This window comes from Dryobates pubescens, chromosome 15 (assembly GCF_014839835.1).
Source record: "Dryobates pubescens isolate bDryPub1 chromosome 15, bDryPub1.pri, whole genome shotgun sequence".
Taxonomy (NCBI): Eukaryota; Metazoa; Chordata; class Aves; order Piciformes; family Picidae; genus Dryobates; species Dryobates pubescens.
The window spans coordinates 8,842,978-8,860,406 of record NC_071626.1 but is presented as its reverse complement, the minus strand read 5'-3'; the positions used below and the strand labels follow the sequence as shown (position 1 = coordinate 8,860,406).

The window sequence follows — 17,429 nt, the reverse complement described above, 5'->3', positions numbered from 1 at the left end:
ACTTTGCCTTTGCCAAGAGAGTAGTGAAATGCATCAATGCCTTTCCCAGCTCTGGGGAAGCCTCAGGGATCAGCATCCTGGGGTGTAAGGGCTGAGCCTCTTGCTAGGGCAGTGTAGCTGGTGAACCTGCTGTGGGCTGAACAGACAGCACAGCCCTGCACTGTGATGAACATCCCCCTATGCTGGCTATCTATAAGGTGTACAGAATGCATCCAAAAACACCTGGCTGGCTGGACCTTCTATGCTGGGAGAGAGGAGCAAGCTTCATGTCACCAAATCACTGGCGCACAGATGCTGCAAGTGAACATCCATCCCTCTTCCCCCTGGCTCCTGCTGCAAAGAGGCTAGACAGAAGCTCACACTATGGATAAGCCACCCCTTGGCCCATCTGTAACCCTACTCCCTACTGAAATGTCTCTCAGCCAGTAGCCCATGGGCCAGCAATGCTTCAGAAAACCCTGAGAGGTGTCCCACAGAAAAGCCTCCTGCCCTTGCATGAAGCCAAGCAGCCAGTGGCATGTCAAGATCTACACCACCAGCCAGGCAGGAGCTTGTCAGTGCTCAGCCCTGATGTCCATCATAACAAGAGCAACACTACAATCCCATAGGACAGAGCCATGCTGTTCACTTGGGTGTTAAGGGCATCCCCACCATTCCCTCCCTTCTCCCATGCCACCCAGCTCTGCTGAGATGCGAGCTGGTCTTTGGCTTTCATCCAGGAAAATGAGGTGCTCCTTTGTTTGGGAAAGGCTGAGGAATCCAACCCTGGAGAAGAGGACAGAAGAGAGAGTGAGTAGATCTGTGCTGACAGTGCTGGGAGAGTGTGGGCCTGTGCTCCTGACAAAATGGACTGCAGTACCACATCAGCTGCTGTTGTGGGCCTGATCCTGCTCCCAAGTGTGGACCCTTTCTTTTGCAAAGACATGTGGACAGTTGGCACCTCTACTGGGCTGAGTACCCAAAGCTAACTCTGCCCCAGCACTGCAGGCAGGAAAAGCCCAACTTTGGCATCAGTGGGGTCCTGCATCCTGGGGAGCAGGGGAAGTCAGAGAAGCCAGAGGAGAGGAAGAGCAAGTTCTTGTGTGGAACATGCTGATGGAGGAATGTGCTTGCTGGAGATGGCTCTGCAAAGGGCTTCCTTGGAGAGGGCCACTTCCAAAAGCTCCCAAAAGAGAGACCCAGTCTTACCACAGCAGTGATGTGCACATGTCCCCAGACCTCAGAGAGTGCCTAGGCCCCCTCTGCAAGGGGGTGGGAACCAACAGCTTTGCGGGGGATGACACATCCCAGCCTTTCCCACTGCCTGCAAACCACGATAGCATTGGAGAGGAGCACCCTGAGCTTTCCCTCCCCAAATAGGACAAGCCTCGGGGCAGGGAGGGTGCCAGGCCCTGCTGAAACACACTCACAGTACAGCCAAGATCCCAGAGGATAACAGACAGCTTGCTGGAAAGAGGGGAGGTGTTCCAGCTGGCTGTAGGGTGGCAGGCAGCAGCTGCCTAACAGGGTTCAGTATGCCCTAACTGTTAGGGGCACCAAGTGAGGGATGGCACACAAAGCTGAAACCCCCGAGGGAGTTTTAGGGCATCCCCAGTCAAGAAGTGGAGGGGAGTCCCGGGCTGCATGGCCTTTGGGGCCAGGAGGATGTGTCCCTGTTGGGGAGTGATGATCTCTGCTACCCACAGGATCCCAAGGGAGGGCAGGAGCCTGTCTGCCCAAGGCAATCTGCATTTCTCCAGCCCCTGGTGGGGCCCCACTGCCCCTAGGAAACACCAAATTGGTCTCTTGCCTTGGCTTCAGCTTGGCTGTGCTGATGCCTTGTGGTCCCATGTGCTTTGGAGGCTCTCCAAACACGAGATGTTCCTGCAACATTGTCTTGAGGGCTGGCTACAGACAATTGCATTTGCCAGAGCAGAAGCAGTGGCCCACGCAGGATACCTCTCAGTGAGGAGAGCCTGATGTGCTCCAGGCTCCCTGCCAGCCTTGCCTCCTGAGCAGTTCTGGGGCTCTTTCTGCCATGTGTAGGGACTGAGATCACATCCCACATCCTAGGTACCACTTTGCACACAAAGAGAAAGGTGTTTTCAAGCTGCTTTGCCATTCCTGCCGGCAAAGCCCATTCCAGGCAACCTCTTTCCTCAGGATTTTCGTTGCAGGCTGCTTTGTTACAGCTGCTGACGAGTGGCACGAGGCTGAGTTTCGGTCTCAAGGGTGTTGCAGGAGAACGTGCCTGTATTCCACAAACATACTTCTCCTGAGCACTGTTTCTTGGAAGAGCTGAAACCAACATCTGGTTTGCTGCAACGTGTTTAAACATGGCATCCACTTACAGCCTGCATATTAAGTACATCCAATAAACCTCTGCCAAGCCTCTGCCAAGAGCCTCTGCCAAGAGCATCTCAGAAGTCGCTTTTAACAGACAACAACCCCAGACAGGGAATATGCCTCAGCAGGTCGTGTGTAGGATTGAAATAGACTCGAGAAATGAGAGGTTTCTAAGGCACCACAGGGGCACCAGTGTAGGTATTACAGCAGCGCAGAGCCGATGGCCACAATCAGGCCGTAGCCTGCGGCTCTCCTCTCCGGCACACCAGCGCCAAAACATCTGAGCCCCCGGCATGGGGCTGTGCTTCCTTGGCCCTGAGCTCCCAGCACTGACCAGCAGCTCAGGAATCATAGAATCATAGAATTGTTAGGGTTGGAAGGCACCTCAAGGATCATCTAGTTCCAACCCCCCCTGCCATGGGCAGGGACACCCCACACTAGATCAGGTTGCTCAGAGCCACATCCAGCCTGGCCTTAAAAACCTCCAGGGATGAGGCTTCCACCACCTCCCTGGGCAACCTGTGCCAGGGTCTCACCACCCTGACAGTGAAGAATTTCTTCCCAACATCCAATCTGAATCTACCCATTTCGAATTTTGCTCCATTCCCCCTAGTCCTATCACTCCCTGACACCCTGAAAAGTCCCTCCCCAGCTTTCTTGTAGATACTGGAAGGCCACAAGAAGGTCTCCTCAGAGCCTTCTCCAGACTGAATAGCCCCAACTCCCACAGCCTGCCCTCACAGGAGAGGAGCTCCAGCCCTCTGCTCATCCTCATGGACCTTCTCTGGACACGTTCCAGCACCTCCAGACCCTTCCTGTCACAGGAGCTTCAGAATTGGATGCAGTACTCCAGGTGGGGTCTCACCAGAATATTCCTCAGTGTCCTGTTTTAGCACAACATTCCCTTTCTCTGCTGCAGTGGTGGCACTGGCCATTTGTTGCAGGCCCTCTGGAAGCCATTAGCTGACATCCAGCCAAGCAGCAGCAATGTTTTCCCCTCTACAGGTCAGTATTTACCCAGCTTGTAGCTCTGCTTTCGAAACAGAGTCATTTCTTAAAGGGTAAGTCTGAACCCTTGCTGGCAGTGCCTGCACAGCCTGAACAACACATCCTGCACCCCAGCTCATTTTCACTTCTGGTTTTTCCTTTCTTTCTGTTTCTTCATCTTGATTAATTCAAAGAGAATTGGAAATTCATGCCACCAGTCAGAAGTTGATTTCCCACTTGCTTCAAACAAGAATATTATTAGTCCCAAACTGCATGGTAGACTTGCATGAGGTCTCTAATTTTATTTTGCCTACAGGAGAACTCAAGCCTTACTCCATTCACCTCCCAGCTCTCCCCAGTCTGCTGTTCCCCTCTGGCTCAGCAGTGACTGCCTGACCTGCTGCAAGTCTTCTCTTCACCTACATTTGCAGCTCTTGGAAATCCTCTGCAGGCAGCAGCCACCCAGCCCAGGCTGTGTCGTTGCAAGCAGCTTTTCTGTGTCAAAACCAAGAACACGCTTTCCTAAAGCACCAGGCTGCCCCTCCTTGATTTGCCTTCGCTGCACTGCCCTGGGCCAAGTTGCCTTGGACTGAAGTGCAAATGGCCTGAAGCCTTCCTGACTAGTCAACGCCTGGCTGGGATTAGAGATCTGCTAACCACTGCCCCAGCCTCACAGTCAGGATTGTTCTTGTCCAAGTTCATCGAAGGCTTAGAGCTTTCTGGCTGTGTTGGCAGTATTTCTAGCACTGTCAGGCAAGGAGTCCTCCTGCCTGTGACCCAGGCAGAGGAGCTAACATGGATCTTCTTGCTGTTCTCACAGGCTACATCGATGCTCAGAAGGCTTGGACCAACCTTCTCCACAGGCTGACACAGGCTGAACCACGCTGCCCACACCTGTGACCCAGGACTCAGCTCTCTCCCTCTCTACCCTCCTGGCCAAAGTGCTGTGTCCATCCTGCAGCCACAGGATTCTACCCTGGCAGACCAGGCACACTCCCTTCCTTGCTTGCCCAGAGAGGGTTTCCACCCCAGAGGAAAGATGGAGCCCAACGTGAACGAGCCAGAGGTGCACGGGAAGGAGGTGGGGAGCATGGATGCACTTCTAGGTGTGTCTGAAACATCCCAGTGTCATTAACATCAGCAGGAGGCATTCCTGCTTCCCCAAGCTGTAACTTCAGGCTCGCCCGGACAGACCACCTTGTCCAGGTGCCCTTTGATAACATTTGAAGGATTATCTTCACCACTGGGGGAAGATTATTTCCATAGTGATTTAATGAAAGCAGAGATCCTGGAGTCAGCAGGAGCTGGAGCCTCACAGACGGCTCCTAATCCAGGAAATTGGATGTGGTTGGAAAGGTTGCAGCAGGCAGAGCTGGGGAGGTCCTGCTGTGGCTCATTCCTGACGCGAGGCTCTGTGTCCACGAGATAATAAATCTGACTTGAGTGCAGCCTGATACTGAGTTTGAAATGCCACCAGCCCACATAACCCAAAGTGGCTGAGCAGGTCCAAAGATGCTCTCCCGGCGGAAAGATGCTGCAGATCGCTGGAGGAGTAATTGCAGCCGAGGCAGGCCTCTGCCAGCTGGAAAGCAAGGTGTGCAGGTGGACTTCGGTCACGTAGTCCATGGGTTGAAACCAGGCCCTTTCCCAGTCCTTCAGGGTCATGACTGCATCCTTCACAAGCATATCTAGGGGCAGATTTTCCCTCTTTTGCTTCAGACACCTGCCTGCCTGGGCTATTTCTGTAGAGGCTGCTAAATCACCTTGGTTAGAGCCACCCAACAGCTCAGCCCAGAAATTCTGCTCAACCCCACAGCTTGCAGTCATTGGACTTCAGCTCTCGGACCAGGCCAAGTGTGCTGAGGCACACCAATGCCTACCAGCTAGACTAGAAGGAAGGCCCTAATTCAAAGCTATTCATGATGATGAAACTCACCCTTAGCAATCATGTTTCCCTCTTCAGCCTAAGCTGAATTACATCTTGGAGGCTGGGAGTAATGAGGATGTCCCTGAGGAAAGGTGAAAGCTCAAGAAACTGTGGTGTCTCAGAATGGAGAGGTCAGCACAGGCTCTTTGGCTGTTCAAGGAGAGTGCAGGGAGAAGGCTGAGACCCTAGGGAAAGAGCTACTACTAGGATTGTGGGCAGCCCTAGATGCAGATGGGAATGTCCAGCCCCTTCTATGGGAATGATGGATCACAGCCAGCACTGGGGGATGAGCTCAGGCCCCAAATGGAGCAGCTGCCCTCTGAGGACTGTCTGGGATTGCTCACCATACAAGGGCAATTTGCAGTTTCCAAGGAGGAGTGAGCATCTGGGGACATTGTACCAGCAAAGTCTAGTGAGTGGACTGTGAGTTGTGTGGCCACAGCAGAGGTGTCCAGAGTCAGGACCTAAGTGGGATGCCTAACCCCTAGCATAGGACATGCTTGGTGGGGTCTTTGCTGTGATTTCTGGCCTTGCAGACATGTGCTGCCTGTGCATTTGGTCTGCTTCTCTCATGGCAGCTGTCTCTTCTGCACTCTCTTCTCCTGGTCCCATCCTGTCCAGAGCACACAGACCCAGTCTGGAGAGAAAGCAGGTGCAGATGTAAGCATCACCTGCCTCACACTCAAAACCAGAGGTGACACACTGCTGAAGTAATATCCCACAGACTTTACTCCCTTCTCCACACTTGCAGCTCCCTCTGGCCAGAAGTTTGGCATAGCCAAGGGTGCTCTTTGCAGCAATGGCATCAAGTTCAGTCACTCCCTTTGGCTTGGGCAAAGATCTTTTGCTTTCCAAGGGATGATGCAGGTCAGTGGCTTTCCCTCTAATACAAAGTAAGGACTTGCAATAAGAGGCAGCAGAACTCTCCTGATGAGGAGTAGCCTGGCTGGAAAGGTGGAGACAAAAGAACATATCCCACTGCTGAGTTCCCACACAGCAAGACAAACCCCTGCTTCCAAAGTCTGCTGTGATTTGTTCTCATCTTCCTCATCTTCATCCTTGGCAGATTGGATGGGCTGATAACCTGCTGGTAACTAGCTGGCTGACCCACCACATCCCGATAGGAAATGAGGAGAGAGGAGATGAGGACTGCCAGCTCTGGTCAGCCTAGCTCTGCCCTTCTCAACCCACAGTGGCTCTTCCTGCACCGCATTGCCCCTGAAAATAACGGACAGGGGCATCTGCATCTTCAGTGTGGTGGAGCAGGTGTCAGTGCAGCTGGTCTGCCATCAGGGTGAGGAAGGACTTTCCCTTCCTTGAGTACAGACATACTTCCTAAGCACACTCATCCTGGAGCTTTTGATTTTGTCACCTCCCCATGGTGGCTCCAACATAGAGGTAGGAAGAGAGACGTTGGACCAGTGGGGGGCACCCATGGCCTGCAGGCAATGGGACACCTCCCAGTTCCCTTGCCTCTGTTATTATCCTGTTGTGCTTATGCCATTTAATTCAAGGCTCCTTGGAAGCCAGCAGAGACACCTGGGATTCCATCATACAAACACTGGCTGCCTGAGGTACACTCAAATCTGAAGGCTGAATGTGATGTGAAAAGCCCTTCCATTGCCTCCTCTAGGATGTTGTGTCCTCACCTCTTCTCCATGACCTGGCCTCTAATCTTCCCAGCAGCATTTGGAGGAAGGTCCCTAGATAGACATGGCTGAAGCAGCTGGTGGCTGCTGAGGCTGGGTTACAGTGCCCAGCTGCCAGAGGCACTGCAGGAAACACAGAACCTACTCTGACCTTTTAAATGGCCTCCCCCACCTACAGCTCTAAGTGAGCAAATACTTGCACATTCCTCTTCCCCATCCAACATTTTTTTTGCAAGGGAAGAGTCCCACAGAGTGCAGCCCCTGCAACCTGCTGGACCATGGCTCCAGCAGCAGCTCATCTTCTTGCATAGGTGTACGAGATCTTCTGCAGGAGTTTGGTCTTACAAAACCTTGGATTTGAAAGGAATTGATTTAACTGCACACATCCCAAGCAGAGGGAAGATGGTTCCATTTACTTTTCCTCACACAGTCACACAGAATCCTAACCATCTCTATTGTCAGGATGTAGTCCTCAACCTATAAGAATCACCCAGGCTGGAAAGGATCTCTGAGGTGATCAAGTCCAATGATTTGCCCACTCCACCAAGTCTGTCACTACACCATGTCCTCCTGCTAGTATGGAGCACTGCTCCTTGTTTTGCAGGCTGTGGAAGGAATCATGCTCAAGGTCTGAACCCTGAGGCAGGTTTCTGAAGGGTAGAAGAGGGAGCAGACATGTCAGCATAGAGAAGCCCCACTTTGGCTTTTACTCCAGCCCCCTTGTGTTGCCTGGTGATCAGCAACTTGGCCAAAGGCTGGAGCCTTTCCATGCCCTCCTGTCCTGGTTTCGACTGAGGCAGAGCTGTTTTCCTTCTGAGTAGCTAGATCAGTGCCATGGTTTGGATCCAGCATGGGAACTGGTATGGGAGGAATGCTGAGAATATACTCATGATTTTAATTGTCGCTAGGAAGTCAAGCACTTTCCCACTTAAGTAGTGTACAAGTGCACAGCAGGGAGGAAGCATGGCCAGGGCAGCTGCCTTGCAATAGCCACAGGGATATTCCATGCCACAGGACGTCATGCTCAGTCTATAAACTGGGGGGAGTTGGCCAGTGGGGGTGGATCACTGCTCAGGTATCTGTCAGTGGGTGGTGAGCAATTGCTCGGAGCATCACTTGTCCTTTCTGAGGTTTTGTTTCTCTCTCCTTTTGTTAGATTCTTGTTCATTATTATTATTATTATAGTTTTAATCATTGCTGTTATTATCTTTCATTTTATTTTATTTCTTAAACTGTTCTTATCTCAACTCACAAGTTTTACCTTTCCCCCTCCCCAGTTCTCCTTCCCATCCCACTGATGGGGGAGGAGTGGGCGAGCGGCTGCGTGGTGCTCAGTTGCCAGCTGGTGCAACACCACAACACCTTCCCAGCTCCAGCAGGCAGGAGGCTTTCTCTGCCACCTCTGCTGGCTGGCACTGATGACACCAACTGGAAACATCCAGGAGTGACAGCCTCTGGGGTTGTGCTTGATGGGGGATAAGAGAGATGGGGAGCCGATGGGCCTCGTAGAAAGAGAAGAAGTGAGTCTCAGTTCTGGGGCCTCTTCAGGAAATCACAAAGCATCTTGTGATTTGGAGACAAATATGCAAGGAGAGCTTTAAGCCACAGGCTTGGCCCACTGCCTGATTTTTTTTTTCCCCTCCTCTTTCAGTGTAATTACAGTTGAGCCATGTGGTAATTGGGTAACTTTTTCCAAAGGAATCCTTTCACTCAGAGTGAATCACATTAGCTGCAAAGAGAACATGGAGGAAAATAAAAGACCTATAGATCCCATGGCTTATTGTGAGAAATTGTTTTGTCCCCATCCCCTTGATCCTCAGCAGCCTGGGTGTGTGCAGGGCAGGTGCAAGAGCCAGCAACTATCTCTTTCCTGGATGGTTCCTACCCACCCCACCAAAATGCCTTGCTGTGCCCTAGAAGCAAGAAGAACTGCATAGTTTGGAGGGTGTCTAAGGGGAGGGCTGCAGAATAAGGGCTATTTTCCCTCCTTAGATTCCTGTACCTGCAAGAGCAGGGTGGTAAGGGCTGGGTCAGCAGCTGGGCAGCTCCTGGGGAGAGCAAGGCTTGGTAGTGCAGCTGGGTAACCCTGGATCCAGCCACAGTCCTCTGCTCCTGGGGTCTCACCTAGGCCACAAAGTGTTTCAAAGTGCTGTGTGCACTCAGTGATACTTCTGCTCCTGCCTTGGGCAGAGCTGAAGAGCCCAGCCCTCCTGGCAGAGCCTTCCCGCCAAGTCTCAATCCAGCTAACCATTTTCCGTGTGGGATAAAAGTCTTGGCGAGTCAAACACTCATTGCAGAACTATTTTTCCATTGGCTTCATGGCCACACACAGCTGGATCTCCTCCTGGAGCAGCCGGCAGCCTGCTTAGAAGGGTTGGATTTAGCATCCTGGAGGGGAGCCTGGGTGAGGAGGAGAGGCGGCAGCCCTGCCTGGAAGGTCCTCCCTGCACTCAAACCCAACCCCTTCCACCCTTTCCTCGGTCTGATTGGTAGGTGGGATGGTGAAGGGCTGGGACAACCCAGCTCTCCGTCTATTTAAAGGCAAGGGTGGGGCCCCTTCAGCGACTTGCTTGGGACTCTTGCACCTTGGTGGCGAGGAGCATCAGCCTGCAGAGCAGCACCATGTCTTGCGTGAGTAGAGAAGGCAGTGGGGCAGCTGCTGCACGGCAGCTTGGCTGGAGGTGGTGCTTCACAGAGTGGGGCTGAGGGGAGCATGGGTTGGCTTGGTGTGAGGGTGCCTGCACCGTCCTCCTTCACCTGTTCATCACCTCCTGTGTTAGGGCATCTGCTAGAGTTGAGTGCCTGCTGCTGGGGAGGAAAGCTCCCTGCTGCCTCTGTTACAGAGGGGTGGTTGCTATTTCTTGTTCTGGCAGAAGTGGTTTTCTTTCCTGCAGGATCTCTTGGGGGAGGGCTGGGGGGAAGGGGGGCTTGCTGTGTTGGCTCCCAAGCTGGGGTAACTAGTTCTGCTGCAGCTCTGCTCTGGAGAAGCAGCTGCAGTAATGTTTATTGCTCTCTGAGCATCTCTTCTGGGCAGTCTTGCCGCTCGCTTCCTGGCTGAAGTTTTCCTGAGTCACTACTCCATTATTTCTCTCTTGCTTGTAAGCAAATAAGCTATACAGAAGTGTCCTTCTGTGAGTGTCAAGGGCTTCTGGGGAGATGCTTGTGTCAGAAGAGTGATTGCACTTCTTTGATTAATCACTCTCAGAGTAATGAAAATCTATCAGGAGGTGTCCCAAGTGCAAGCTTATTAAAGTGGGATGGGGTTAAAAAAGCAATCTCAGTGTTCTTGGGCTCCTGACTCAGCTGTGGTGGAACATGAATACCTATGGGTTTGCCAAGCTATTTTAGCACTTCTGGAGAAAGTGGGGGGAAAGTGTGACTGTGGAGCATGGTATCTTGCAAATACTGAGCCTACAATGAGAACACAAACCCTTGGGAGCTGGGAAGCAAAGTGTCTGAGCTCCATGACCTGGGGCTTGAAGTTCAAATCTAAGCCAGGAGAGGGGAGTGGAGGCTCCATCCCTGCACAACTGAGCTTGTGTGGGATGATGTGAGACCCACAGGGCACACGGGTGTGTTTAGGACAGGGTGGGCGTGATGAGAGCTTGCAGGTACCTACATTTCACTGCTGTGAAACACAGATGTGTTGATGGGAGCAGCAAGAGAAGGGTTGGGAAACCATGTGTGTGTGTGTCCCAGGTGACTGGAGTAACTTCTATGGGATGTGCCTGGTGCAGTGCCCTAGGGGGAGGGAGCTTCCCTGTCTCTTCTGCCATCCACAGCGATCTGCTGTCGTGCAAGGCAGCAAGGGGAGCTGCCAAGTTGGAGTAAGTGAGCCAGCAGGTACTATGCTAATGTCTCTGCCTCCACGTTCCCCAGGGACCGGTGTGCAGCAACCTGGGACTCAAGCCTGGCCAGCGCCTCACTGTCAAGGGCAAGATTTCACCAAGTGCCAAGAGGTAAGCTGTGCTGCCCAGGCATGGCCAGGCCACCAACACAGAAATCTTCTCTTGGTGGGGGACAGAAGGAATCCCTCCTTTGGGTGGGAGAGCAGTGGCTTTGGAAGGGGTTAACAGCAGCAGTGCTTCTCAGTGAGTCATTGCCTAATGTGTACTGCTGCCAAGGGGCTAAACTGAAGCAGATGTGAAGCTCCAGCTGCCTGCACTGGCAGTGACCACATCCTCTCTGGTGCAGGGTGAAGGAAATGGAAGCCATGTCTGAGATTTGGGTTGAGACCATCTCCACAGCCACATCCTCTTCCCTGCACGCAGGTGGCTCTGGAGCAGGAACACCATTACAGTGCCTTGCTTCACTGGGCTGCATGAGATTACAGCCCAAGCAGCTGTGAGATCCTGGATGCTTTGAGCTGCAGCTAAGGGGCATTTGGAAAGGCTGTGTGCTGCAGCAGGGGGGCTCAAGCTGTTGAAGTTTGCTTTCACTTAGTGCAGATACCTCCCAGGTGCTAGGGGAAAAAGGCAGTGAGTGGGCAGGCAGAAGCAGAAATGTGCTTCCACCTGCAGGGATCAGGGTAGCTTGAAGTGCCCAGGGAAGTCACTGCTGCAGCCTCTAGCCCTTGTGCAGGGCTGTGGCTGGTGGGACTCTTGGTGAGTAGCTGCTGAACCAGCAGTAGCAGTGTCCTAGCAAATCCCAGTGCCTTTAAAGTTTGCCAGTGACAGAGTGAAACCTTCTGGGCTTTCTCTTGCCAAATAATGTGGTTCCCTCACCTCTCATCTAGGTAAGTGGCCTTGAGGCAAGGTGGACACTGGGCTAGGAAGCTGCTTCCTCCCACTGCCATGCAGATGCTTTGGGATAGCTAATGACATGGTCATTATTGCAGCTGCCTGCGGGGAGGGGAGAAGGCAGTGGCTGTCAGGCAGGGTGCAGCACCAGCTAACTGTCTGGGGCAGAAGAGAAGTCAGTGAAAAGCAGCTGACTCCCTGGGAGCTGTTTTGGGTGCATGATGACTCCTGAACCTTTCTTTCAAGTTTTGTAGACACCTAGCAGGGAATCTCCCAGGGATTGCAGTGTGGGACCTATCACCCCAGCAGAGGAGAGTATCCCTTGCTGACACAGCACCATTTCTGGGGGGAGAATCTGTACAATTTAAAGTTCCTCAGTTGGGTAATCCTGAACTGGGCTTGAAGCTATGGATCCAGTGATGTTCATTACCATCAACAATGTGCTGCCATATCTTGATTAAAACAGTATTGATGTTGTCTTTTCTCTGCAGTTTTGTGATGAATCTGGGGAAGGATCCTACCAACCTTGGGCTTCACTTCAACCCCCGCTTTGATGCCCATGGTGATGTCAACACCATTGTGTGCAACTCAAAGAAGGTGGAAGAGTGGGGTGCAGAGCACAGGGAGAGTGTCTTCCCTTTCCAGAAGGGGGGCACAGCAGAGGTGAGGCCTGGGGTGCACTTGGTACATGCCCTGGTGAAGGGGGGTGGTGTTTGGTACAAGGCACCCAACTGCAAAGACTGCCTCAGGATTGTCTACAGGAGGTGGCTGGCTTCTCCTGTCTGGCCAGTGCCACCATCCAGTGAGGGAGGGTGGGGACCAAATGTACAGGTTCCAGGCAGTTCAAAGGGCTGTTACTATTGAACTGAGCAGGAAATGAGCATCTTTTAGGAGACCAGAATAACACTTCTGTGGTTTGAAGAGTGGGTTACACTGCTGAGCACATTCATTCTGCAGAGTGGCACAGCAATGCTGCAAGGCTGGGGGGGGAAAGGCTTAAGAGTGTCTTATCAGAAACTTTTTGTCTCACAGATTACTTTCAGTGTCAACCCAAGTGATCTGACAGTCCACCTGCCAGGCCACCAGTTCACATTCCCCAACCGGCTTGGTCTCTCTGTCTTTGACTACTTTGAAACACAAGGGGACTTCACGCTCCAGTCCATCAGCTGGGAATAACTTCCTCTGACACCTCCATCTCAAAGATACAGAAACTCAGCAATAAATAAGTTTTGGTCTACCCAGTCTCCATGTCATCTGTTTCCTGCTGCAAGTCCACAGGGGTTGGTCACCTTGCTGTAGGGGTGGGAGGAAGAAGGTAGCCAGCTTTGAGTACCATATGGGAGTGGGATTGTGCTAGCCTCGGCCTTCAATGTCATGGATGGAGGGGAGGGTGATGAAGAGCCTGAAAAACAGAATCTGGAAAGCTGAAGGAGAGTCTCAGTAGGAAATGGTGGGAAGAGGTAAGATTAAGAGGAGGGTGAAAGTGGAGGCAAGGTCAGCCGCTCTTGAGGTTCAGACTGACCTCTTTATACTACCTGTGTAAAAAGGGTGGGTTAGGTTTATCTCTTCTTTAAGCATCCCTGGCTCTTCTCAGCCATGAGCTGCTGTGCTAGGTAAGCCCAGTGGGGCATGGAGTGAGGGGGAAAAGTCCTCAATTGTGGTGGCATCCCCCTCCCCCTATAGAGGCTGGTCTGACTTGTGACTGCTCTGTCTTCTGGAGGCCTCTTGCTGCTGCATGGGAACAGCAGTAAAAAAGGCTGCCCTGCTGGCTGTGGTGGAGCATGCAGTGGGCTCCTCATCCAAATTCTTTCTTCCAAGAAATGCAGACCCATGAATGCTGCTGGGCCAAAGCTCATGTGGCACATGAGGGCAGTAACCTGGAGAGATCTGGTTTTATTCTCACCCTATGTGCCTGACTTGGTCTGTTCAGAGGTGGGAGAGGAATTGGTGCCCCAGCTGGGATATGAAGGATGTGTATGCAATACTTGTGATACCACTTTACTTCTCTTAGCCTGAGGTTGGCCTGGGAGGAGTCTAGAAATGGTGAAGTGTGTTTGATGTTACAGTGTAGTTCTTCCTGGGCTGTGGGTCATTACCCAAGGTGTCAGACAGCAGGTGCTGCAGGGGCTCTGCTAGTCTAATGCTACTTCAGCAGCAGTGGTTACTGCTGGTAGGCTTAGGAAAGGTGGGAACTTCCCTTGCCACAGAGCACAGCAGTTACCAGATAGGCCTGGGATGGAAGGACCCAAATCAAACTTCCAGGCTTGATCAATGAGCAATGTGAAGAACAATTATCTGATGTTCTAGGATTCCCTTCAGGCCTGGCTGGGCCTATTCCTCTGATAAAGCAGTTGCAGAGCAGCTGAAGCATGGGAACCTGCTGCTTATGACAGCAGCACCTCCCAGTCTTGCTCCATAATTCATGAAGCTCTGCCAGGTCCTGTATCCCAGGTACCTATGCAGAGGAAAGCTTGGCTGTTAGAAATTGGAGGGCTGAGGAAGAAGAGATGAGCTGGAGGCAAGGGCACAAGATGAGCTGGGAGGCAGGAACACCTGGGGTGTTGTCCTGGTTTAACCCCAGCCAGCAACCAAGCACCATGCAGCCACTTGCCTGTTCCTCCCCACTCCCAGTGAGGAGAATCAGGAATGAAAAACAGAGCTCATGGGTCAAGATGAGAAGAGTTTAATAACTAACCTAATAACAACATGTGCAAAGAATAGTAAGAAAAAGGAACATAATGAACAGAGAGAGAAACAAAACCCAAGAAAAGTGATGCACAGTACAGCTGCTCCCCACATGCTCACCCATACCTGAGCAGCAATCTGCCCCCCAGCCAACTCCCTCCAGCTTTTATACTGAGTAGGATATCCTCTGGTATGGAACATCTCTTTGGATAGCTCATGGCAGCTCTCCTGGACATGCTTCCTCTCAGCTTCTTGTGCATTTGCACACTAGCAATGCATGAGAAGTAGAACAGTGCTTGACTTCCTAGCAACAGCTAAACCCATCAGTCAGTTATCAACATTCTTCTCATAACAATTCCCACACTGAATCCAAAACATGGCAGAAGGAAAATTGACTCCATCCCAGCTGGAACCAGAGCAGGTGTACAAGTAGATTGAGGATCTGCAGCTGGATCTCTCTTGAGTTGGGTTGTCCAGGGAGGTGGTTGAGGCCCCATCCCTGGAGGTGTTTAAGACCAGGCTGGATGAGGTTCTGGCCAGCCTGATCTAATGTGAGGTGTCCCTGCCCATGGCAGGGGGGTTGGAAGTAGATGATCCTTGTGGTACCTTCCAACCCTGACAGATTCTGTGATTCTGTGAAGCCTTGTTTTGTCCAAAGCTAGTCTGCTCTGAATGATCAACCCCTGCTTTTTAAGGTTATGACTGTAATAGTAAACAGAACACCTGACATTACCACCCTGCATAAGCATGGCTAGAGGACAGTGCAGGCTGGGGACTCTCTGTGGCATGATATGGATCCTTTCTAGGAATGAGAAGACAGTTTAGCTGACTCAGTCTGGCAGGCTGGGGTATGTTCTGTAGGCCAGAGAGTTGGGGATTTCCTCAACCACAGGGCAGGGGAGGGCCTCCATGAGCTGTGGTGCTGGACACGTAGTGGAGCTCCCTCTTTGCTTGCAACTTCCTCTGCTGGGCTGATCTTGAAAGCTGAGCAAATGTGCTGACCTCCTCGAGCTGTACTTCAGGGCAGCCTCACAGTGTTCCTTAACTGCACTCCAGAGTGTTGGGGTTTTTTTTTAGAAAGGCTATTCAAAGATATTTTTTGTGGAGAGTGGGCAAAGAAAGCTGAGTGTGAGCTTTACCACAAGAAGATGAACCTTATCCAGGTCTCCTGCTAATGTAGCTGCTTCTTGATGTGACTCACTGGTCCTGTGAAATCTGTGACTCACTGTTGTCTTGACTTTGTTATGGCTTGGCCTGTTGCTAGTGAGGTGGTGAGGGTTCCCCAGCTGTGTAATTTAGACAGATGGAGGTTGACTGCTCCCTTCCACCCCCTCCCTGCTCTTGCACAAGCTGGAGGCTGGCATGCGAGGGCTGAAGGACCTGAGGATGGAGTCAGGGTATGGGTACTCAAGACAAGAGTCCTCTGCTCAGGTGAGGAGGGTGAGCAGCCTGGCCAAGGGGAAGGCACGTAGGGGAAAACACTGCACACCAGCAGGCAGGTGATGCACTTCGATTTCTCAACTTGAGCACAGCCAAAGGCGAGGAGGTGTTCCCCACCTGGGGAGCTGCTCATCCCTCACTCCTCACCCACAGACCCCAACAACTCACCAAGAGCCAGGGGTATGCTGTCACCTCCTGCTGGGCCTCCCACAGCCCCCCGGGAGGGTGCCGAGGGCTGTGCTGTGCCCCTCCTGCTGCAGCCAGGGCACAGGCAGCAGCTGCCAGCCAGCAGGGTGTAGAGGGAAGGGTTGATGCAGCTGTTGCCAGAGGCCAGGCAGGTGACACCAAAGTTGAGGAAGGCCTGGGTGGTGGCACCAATGCCCAGCCCCTCACCCCAGTACAGCCTAACCAGCTACCAGGCTCAGAATGGCAGAAAGCAGGCGCAGTAAGCCACCACGATGGCAGAGATCCCGGAGAGGAGCCGCCGGGCAGGGGCACAGCCAGCCACTGGCAGCCCTGGGCAGCAGGCAGAGGACTGGTACATCCAGGCAAGGCAGATGTAGGTGATGCCCAGCACCGTGCCCAGTGCCAGGATGCTGGCTGTGGAGAGCAGTGTCAGGTAGAGCTGGAAGGCTGCCAGTGCCCAGGTGGGGATGCAGAGGCGCTTGAGGGGGCTGCCCCCCTCCCATAGCTGGGTCATTGCCATCAGGGGGGCCGTAAGCAGGAGAGAGAGCAGCCACAGGATGGCACTGACCAGCCTGCAGCAAGGAGGTCCAGGCTGAGCAAAAGCCTGCAGCCCACATCTGCAAAGTACCAGTAGTGGGCAAAGTAGGAGCAGACCACAAAGGAGATGATGGAGAGGTATAGGAGGTCAGCCATGGCGAGGTTGATCAGGTAGACCCCCCAAGGAGCCTGCTGAGCAGCCTGCCACCTTGCCAGAGGCCACCAGCACAGTGTAGATGTTCCCCAGCAGCCCTGTGAGGCACAGGACCAGAAGCACGGCAGCCAGCGGCCCTGTGACTGGGCTGTCACCCCCACCACTGCTTTCTTCAGGGAACCTGCCACCCTTGATATCCTCTCCAGGCTTTATGCTGATGAGGGATGGATCACACAACATCTTTGGGGAGGATGAGCAAGAACAAGCCAGGCTGTCAAGTGTTCCTTCCCTCTGCCTTCCTCCCAGGCTGTAGGAGACAGCTGTAGCCTTAACACAAGAGGGAAGAATGGCAAGAGCTCAGCAGACATAGGGGACTGCACAGAACTAGGTTGCTGTTCCTCACCTCCAGGTGTCCATTCTGTTTTGCTCATGGTGTCCATCACAAGTTCCATCCAGCAGTTTTCTTTAACCTCCAAAGGGCTGAAGAGAGGACACCCCCTCCCCTTCAAGACTTGATAGGTGCAAAATGTCCTCTGCCAGCCAGAAGGAAATGTCTCTCCTCTTCACCAGCTCCTCATTTGTTGCCTCTTCAGTGTCCACTGTGCCCATGGAAAGCAGCAGACTCAGTGGACAAGCAGATTTCTCCTTCTCCCAGGTATATCTCCTCTTAGTTCATACAGGCTCTGGTGAGGTGGGCTCTGCCTCCCCAAGCAGCCCCTGGACAGCTGCCTTTGCCACTGCACAGAGGAATGTGTCTGACTCAGAGCTTCACACACTGGTGTGACTACAGCCCAAATTTA

At 52.7% G+C, this 17,429-nt stretch overlaps 1 protein-coding gene and 1 pseudogene across 1 annotated transcript; one reads left to right on the top strand and one right to left on the bottom strand.

The window, feature by feature from the left end:
• Positions 1-4,351: 4,351 nt before the first annotated feature.
• On the top strand, positions 4,352-12,854 carry LGALS1 (galectin 1). The gene is made up of 4 exons (XM_054168073.1): positions 4,352-4,393; positions 10,768-10,847; positions 12,119-12,290; positions 12,660-12,854. Exons 1-4 carry the CDS (start codon positions 4,352-4,354, stop codon positions 12,801-12,803), a joined length of 438 nt encoding a protein of 145 aa, XP_054024048.1. The 3' UTR covers positions 12,804-12,854.
• A 7-nt stretch (positions 12,855-12,861) lies between these two features.
• On the bottom strand, positions 12,862-16,869 carry LOC128897877 (urotensin-2 receptor-like; annotated as a pseudogene).
• Positions 16,870-17,429: the final 560 nt, after the last annotated feature.

What these genes read in the sequence shown, in the direction of transcription:
- LGALS1 (XM_054168073.1), top strand. Translation starts at nt 4,352, where the DNA reads ATGGAGCCCAACGTGAACGAGCCAGAGGTGCACGGGAAGGAG. An exon ending in CAGAGGTGCACGGGAAGGAG is followed by an intron (nt 4,394 to 10,767) that starts GTGGGGAGCATG and finishes CACGTTCCCCAG; the next exon opens with GGACCGGTGTGCAGCAACCT. An exon ending in ATTTCACCAAGTGCCAAGAG is followed by an intron (nt 10,848 to 12,118) that starts GTAAGCTGTGCT and finishes TTTTCTCTGCAG; the next exon opens with TTTTGTGATGAATCTGGGGA.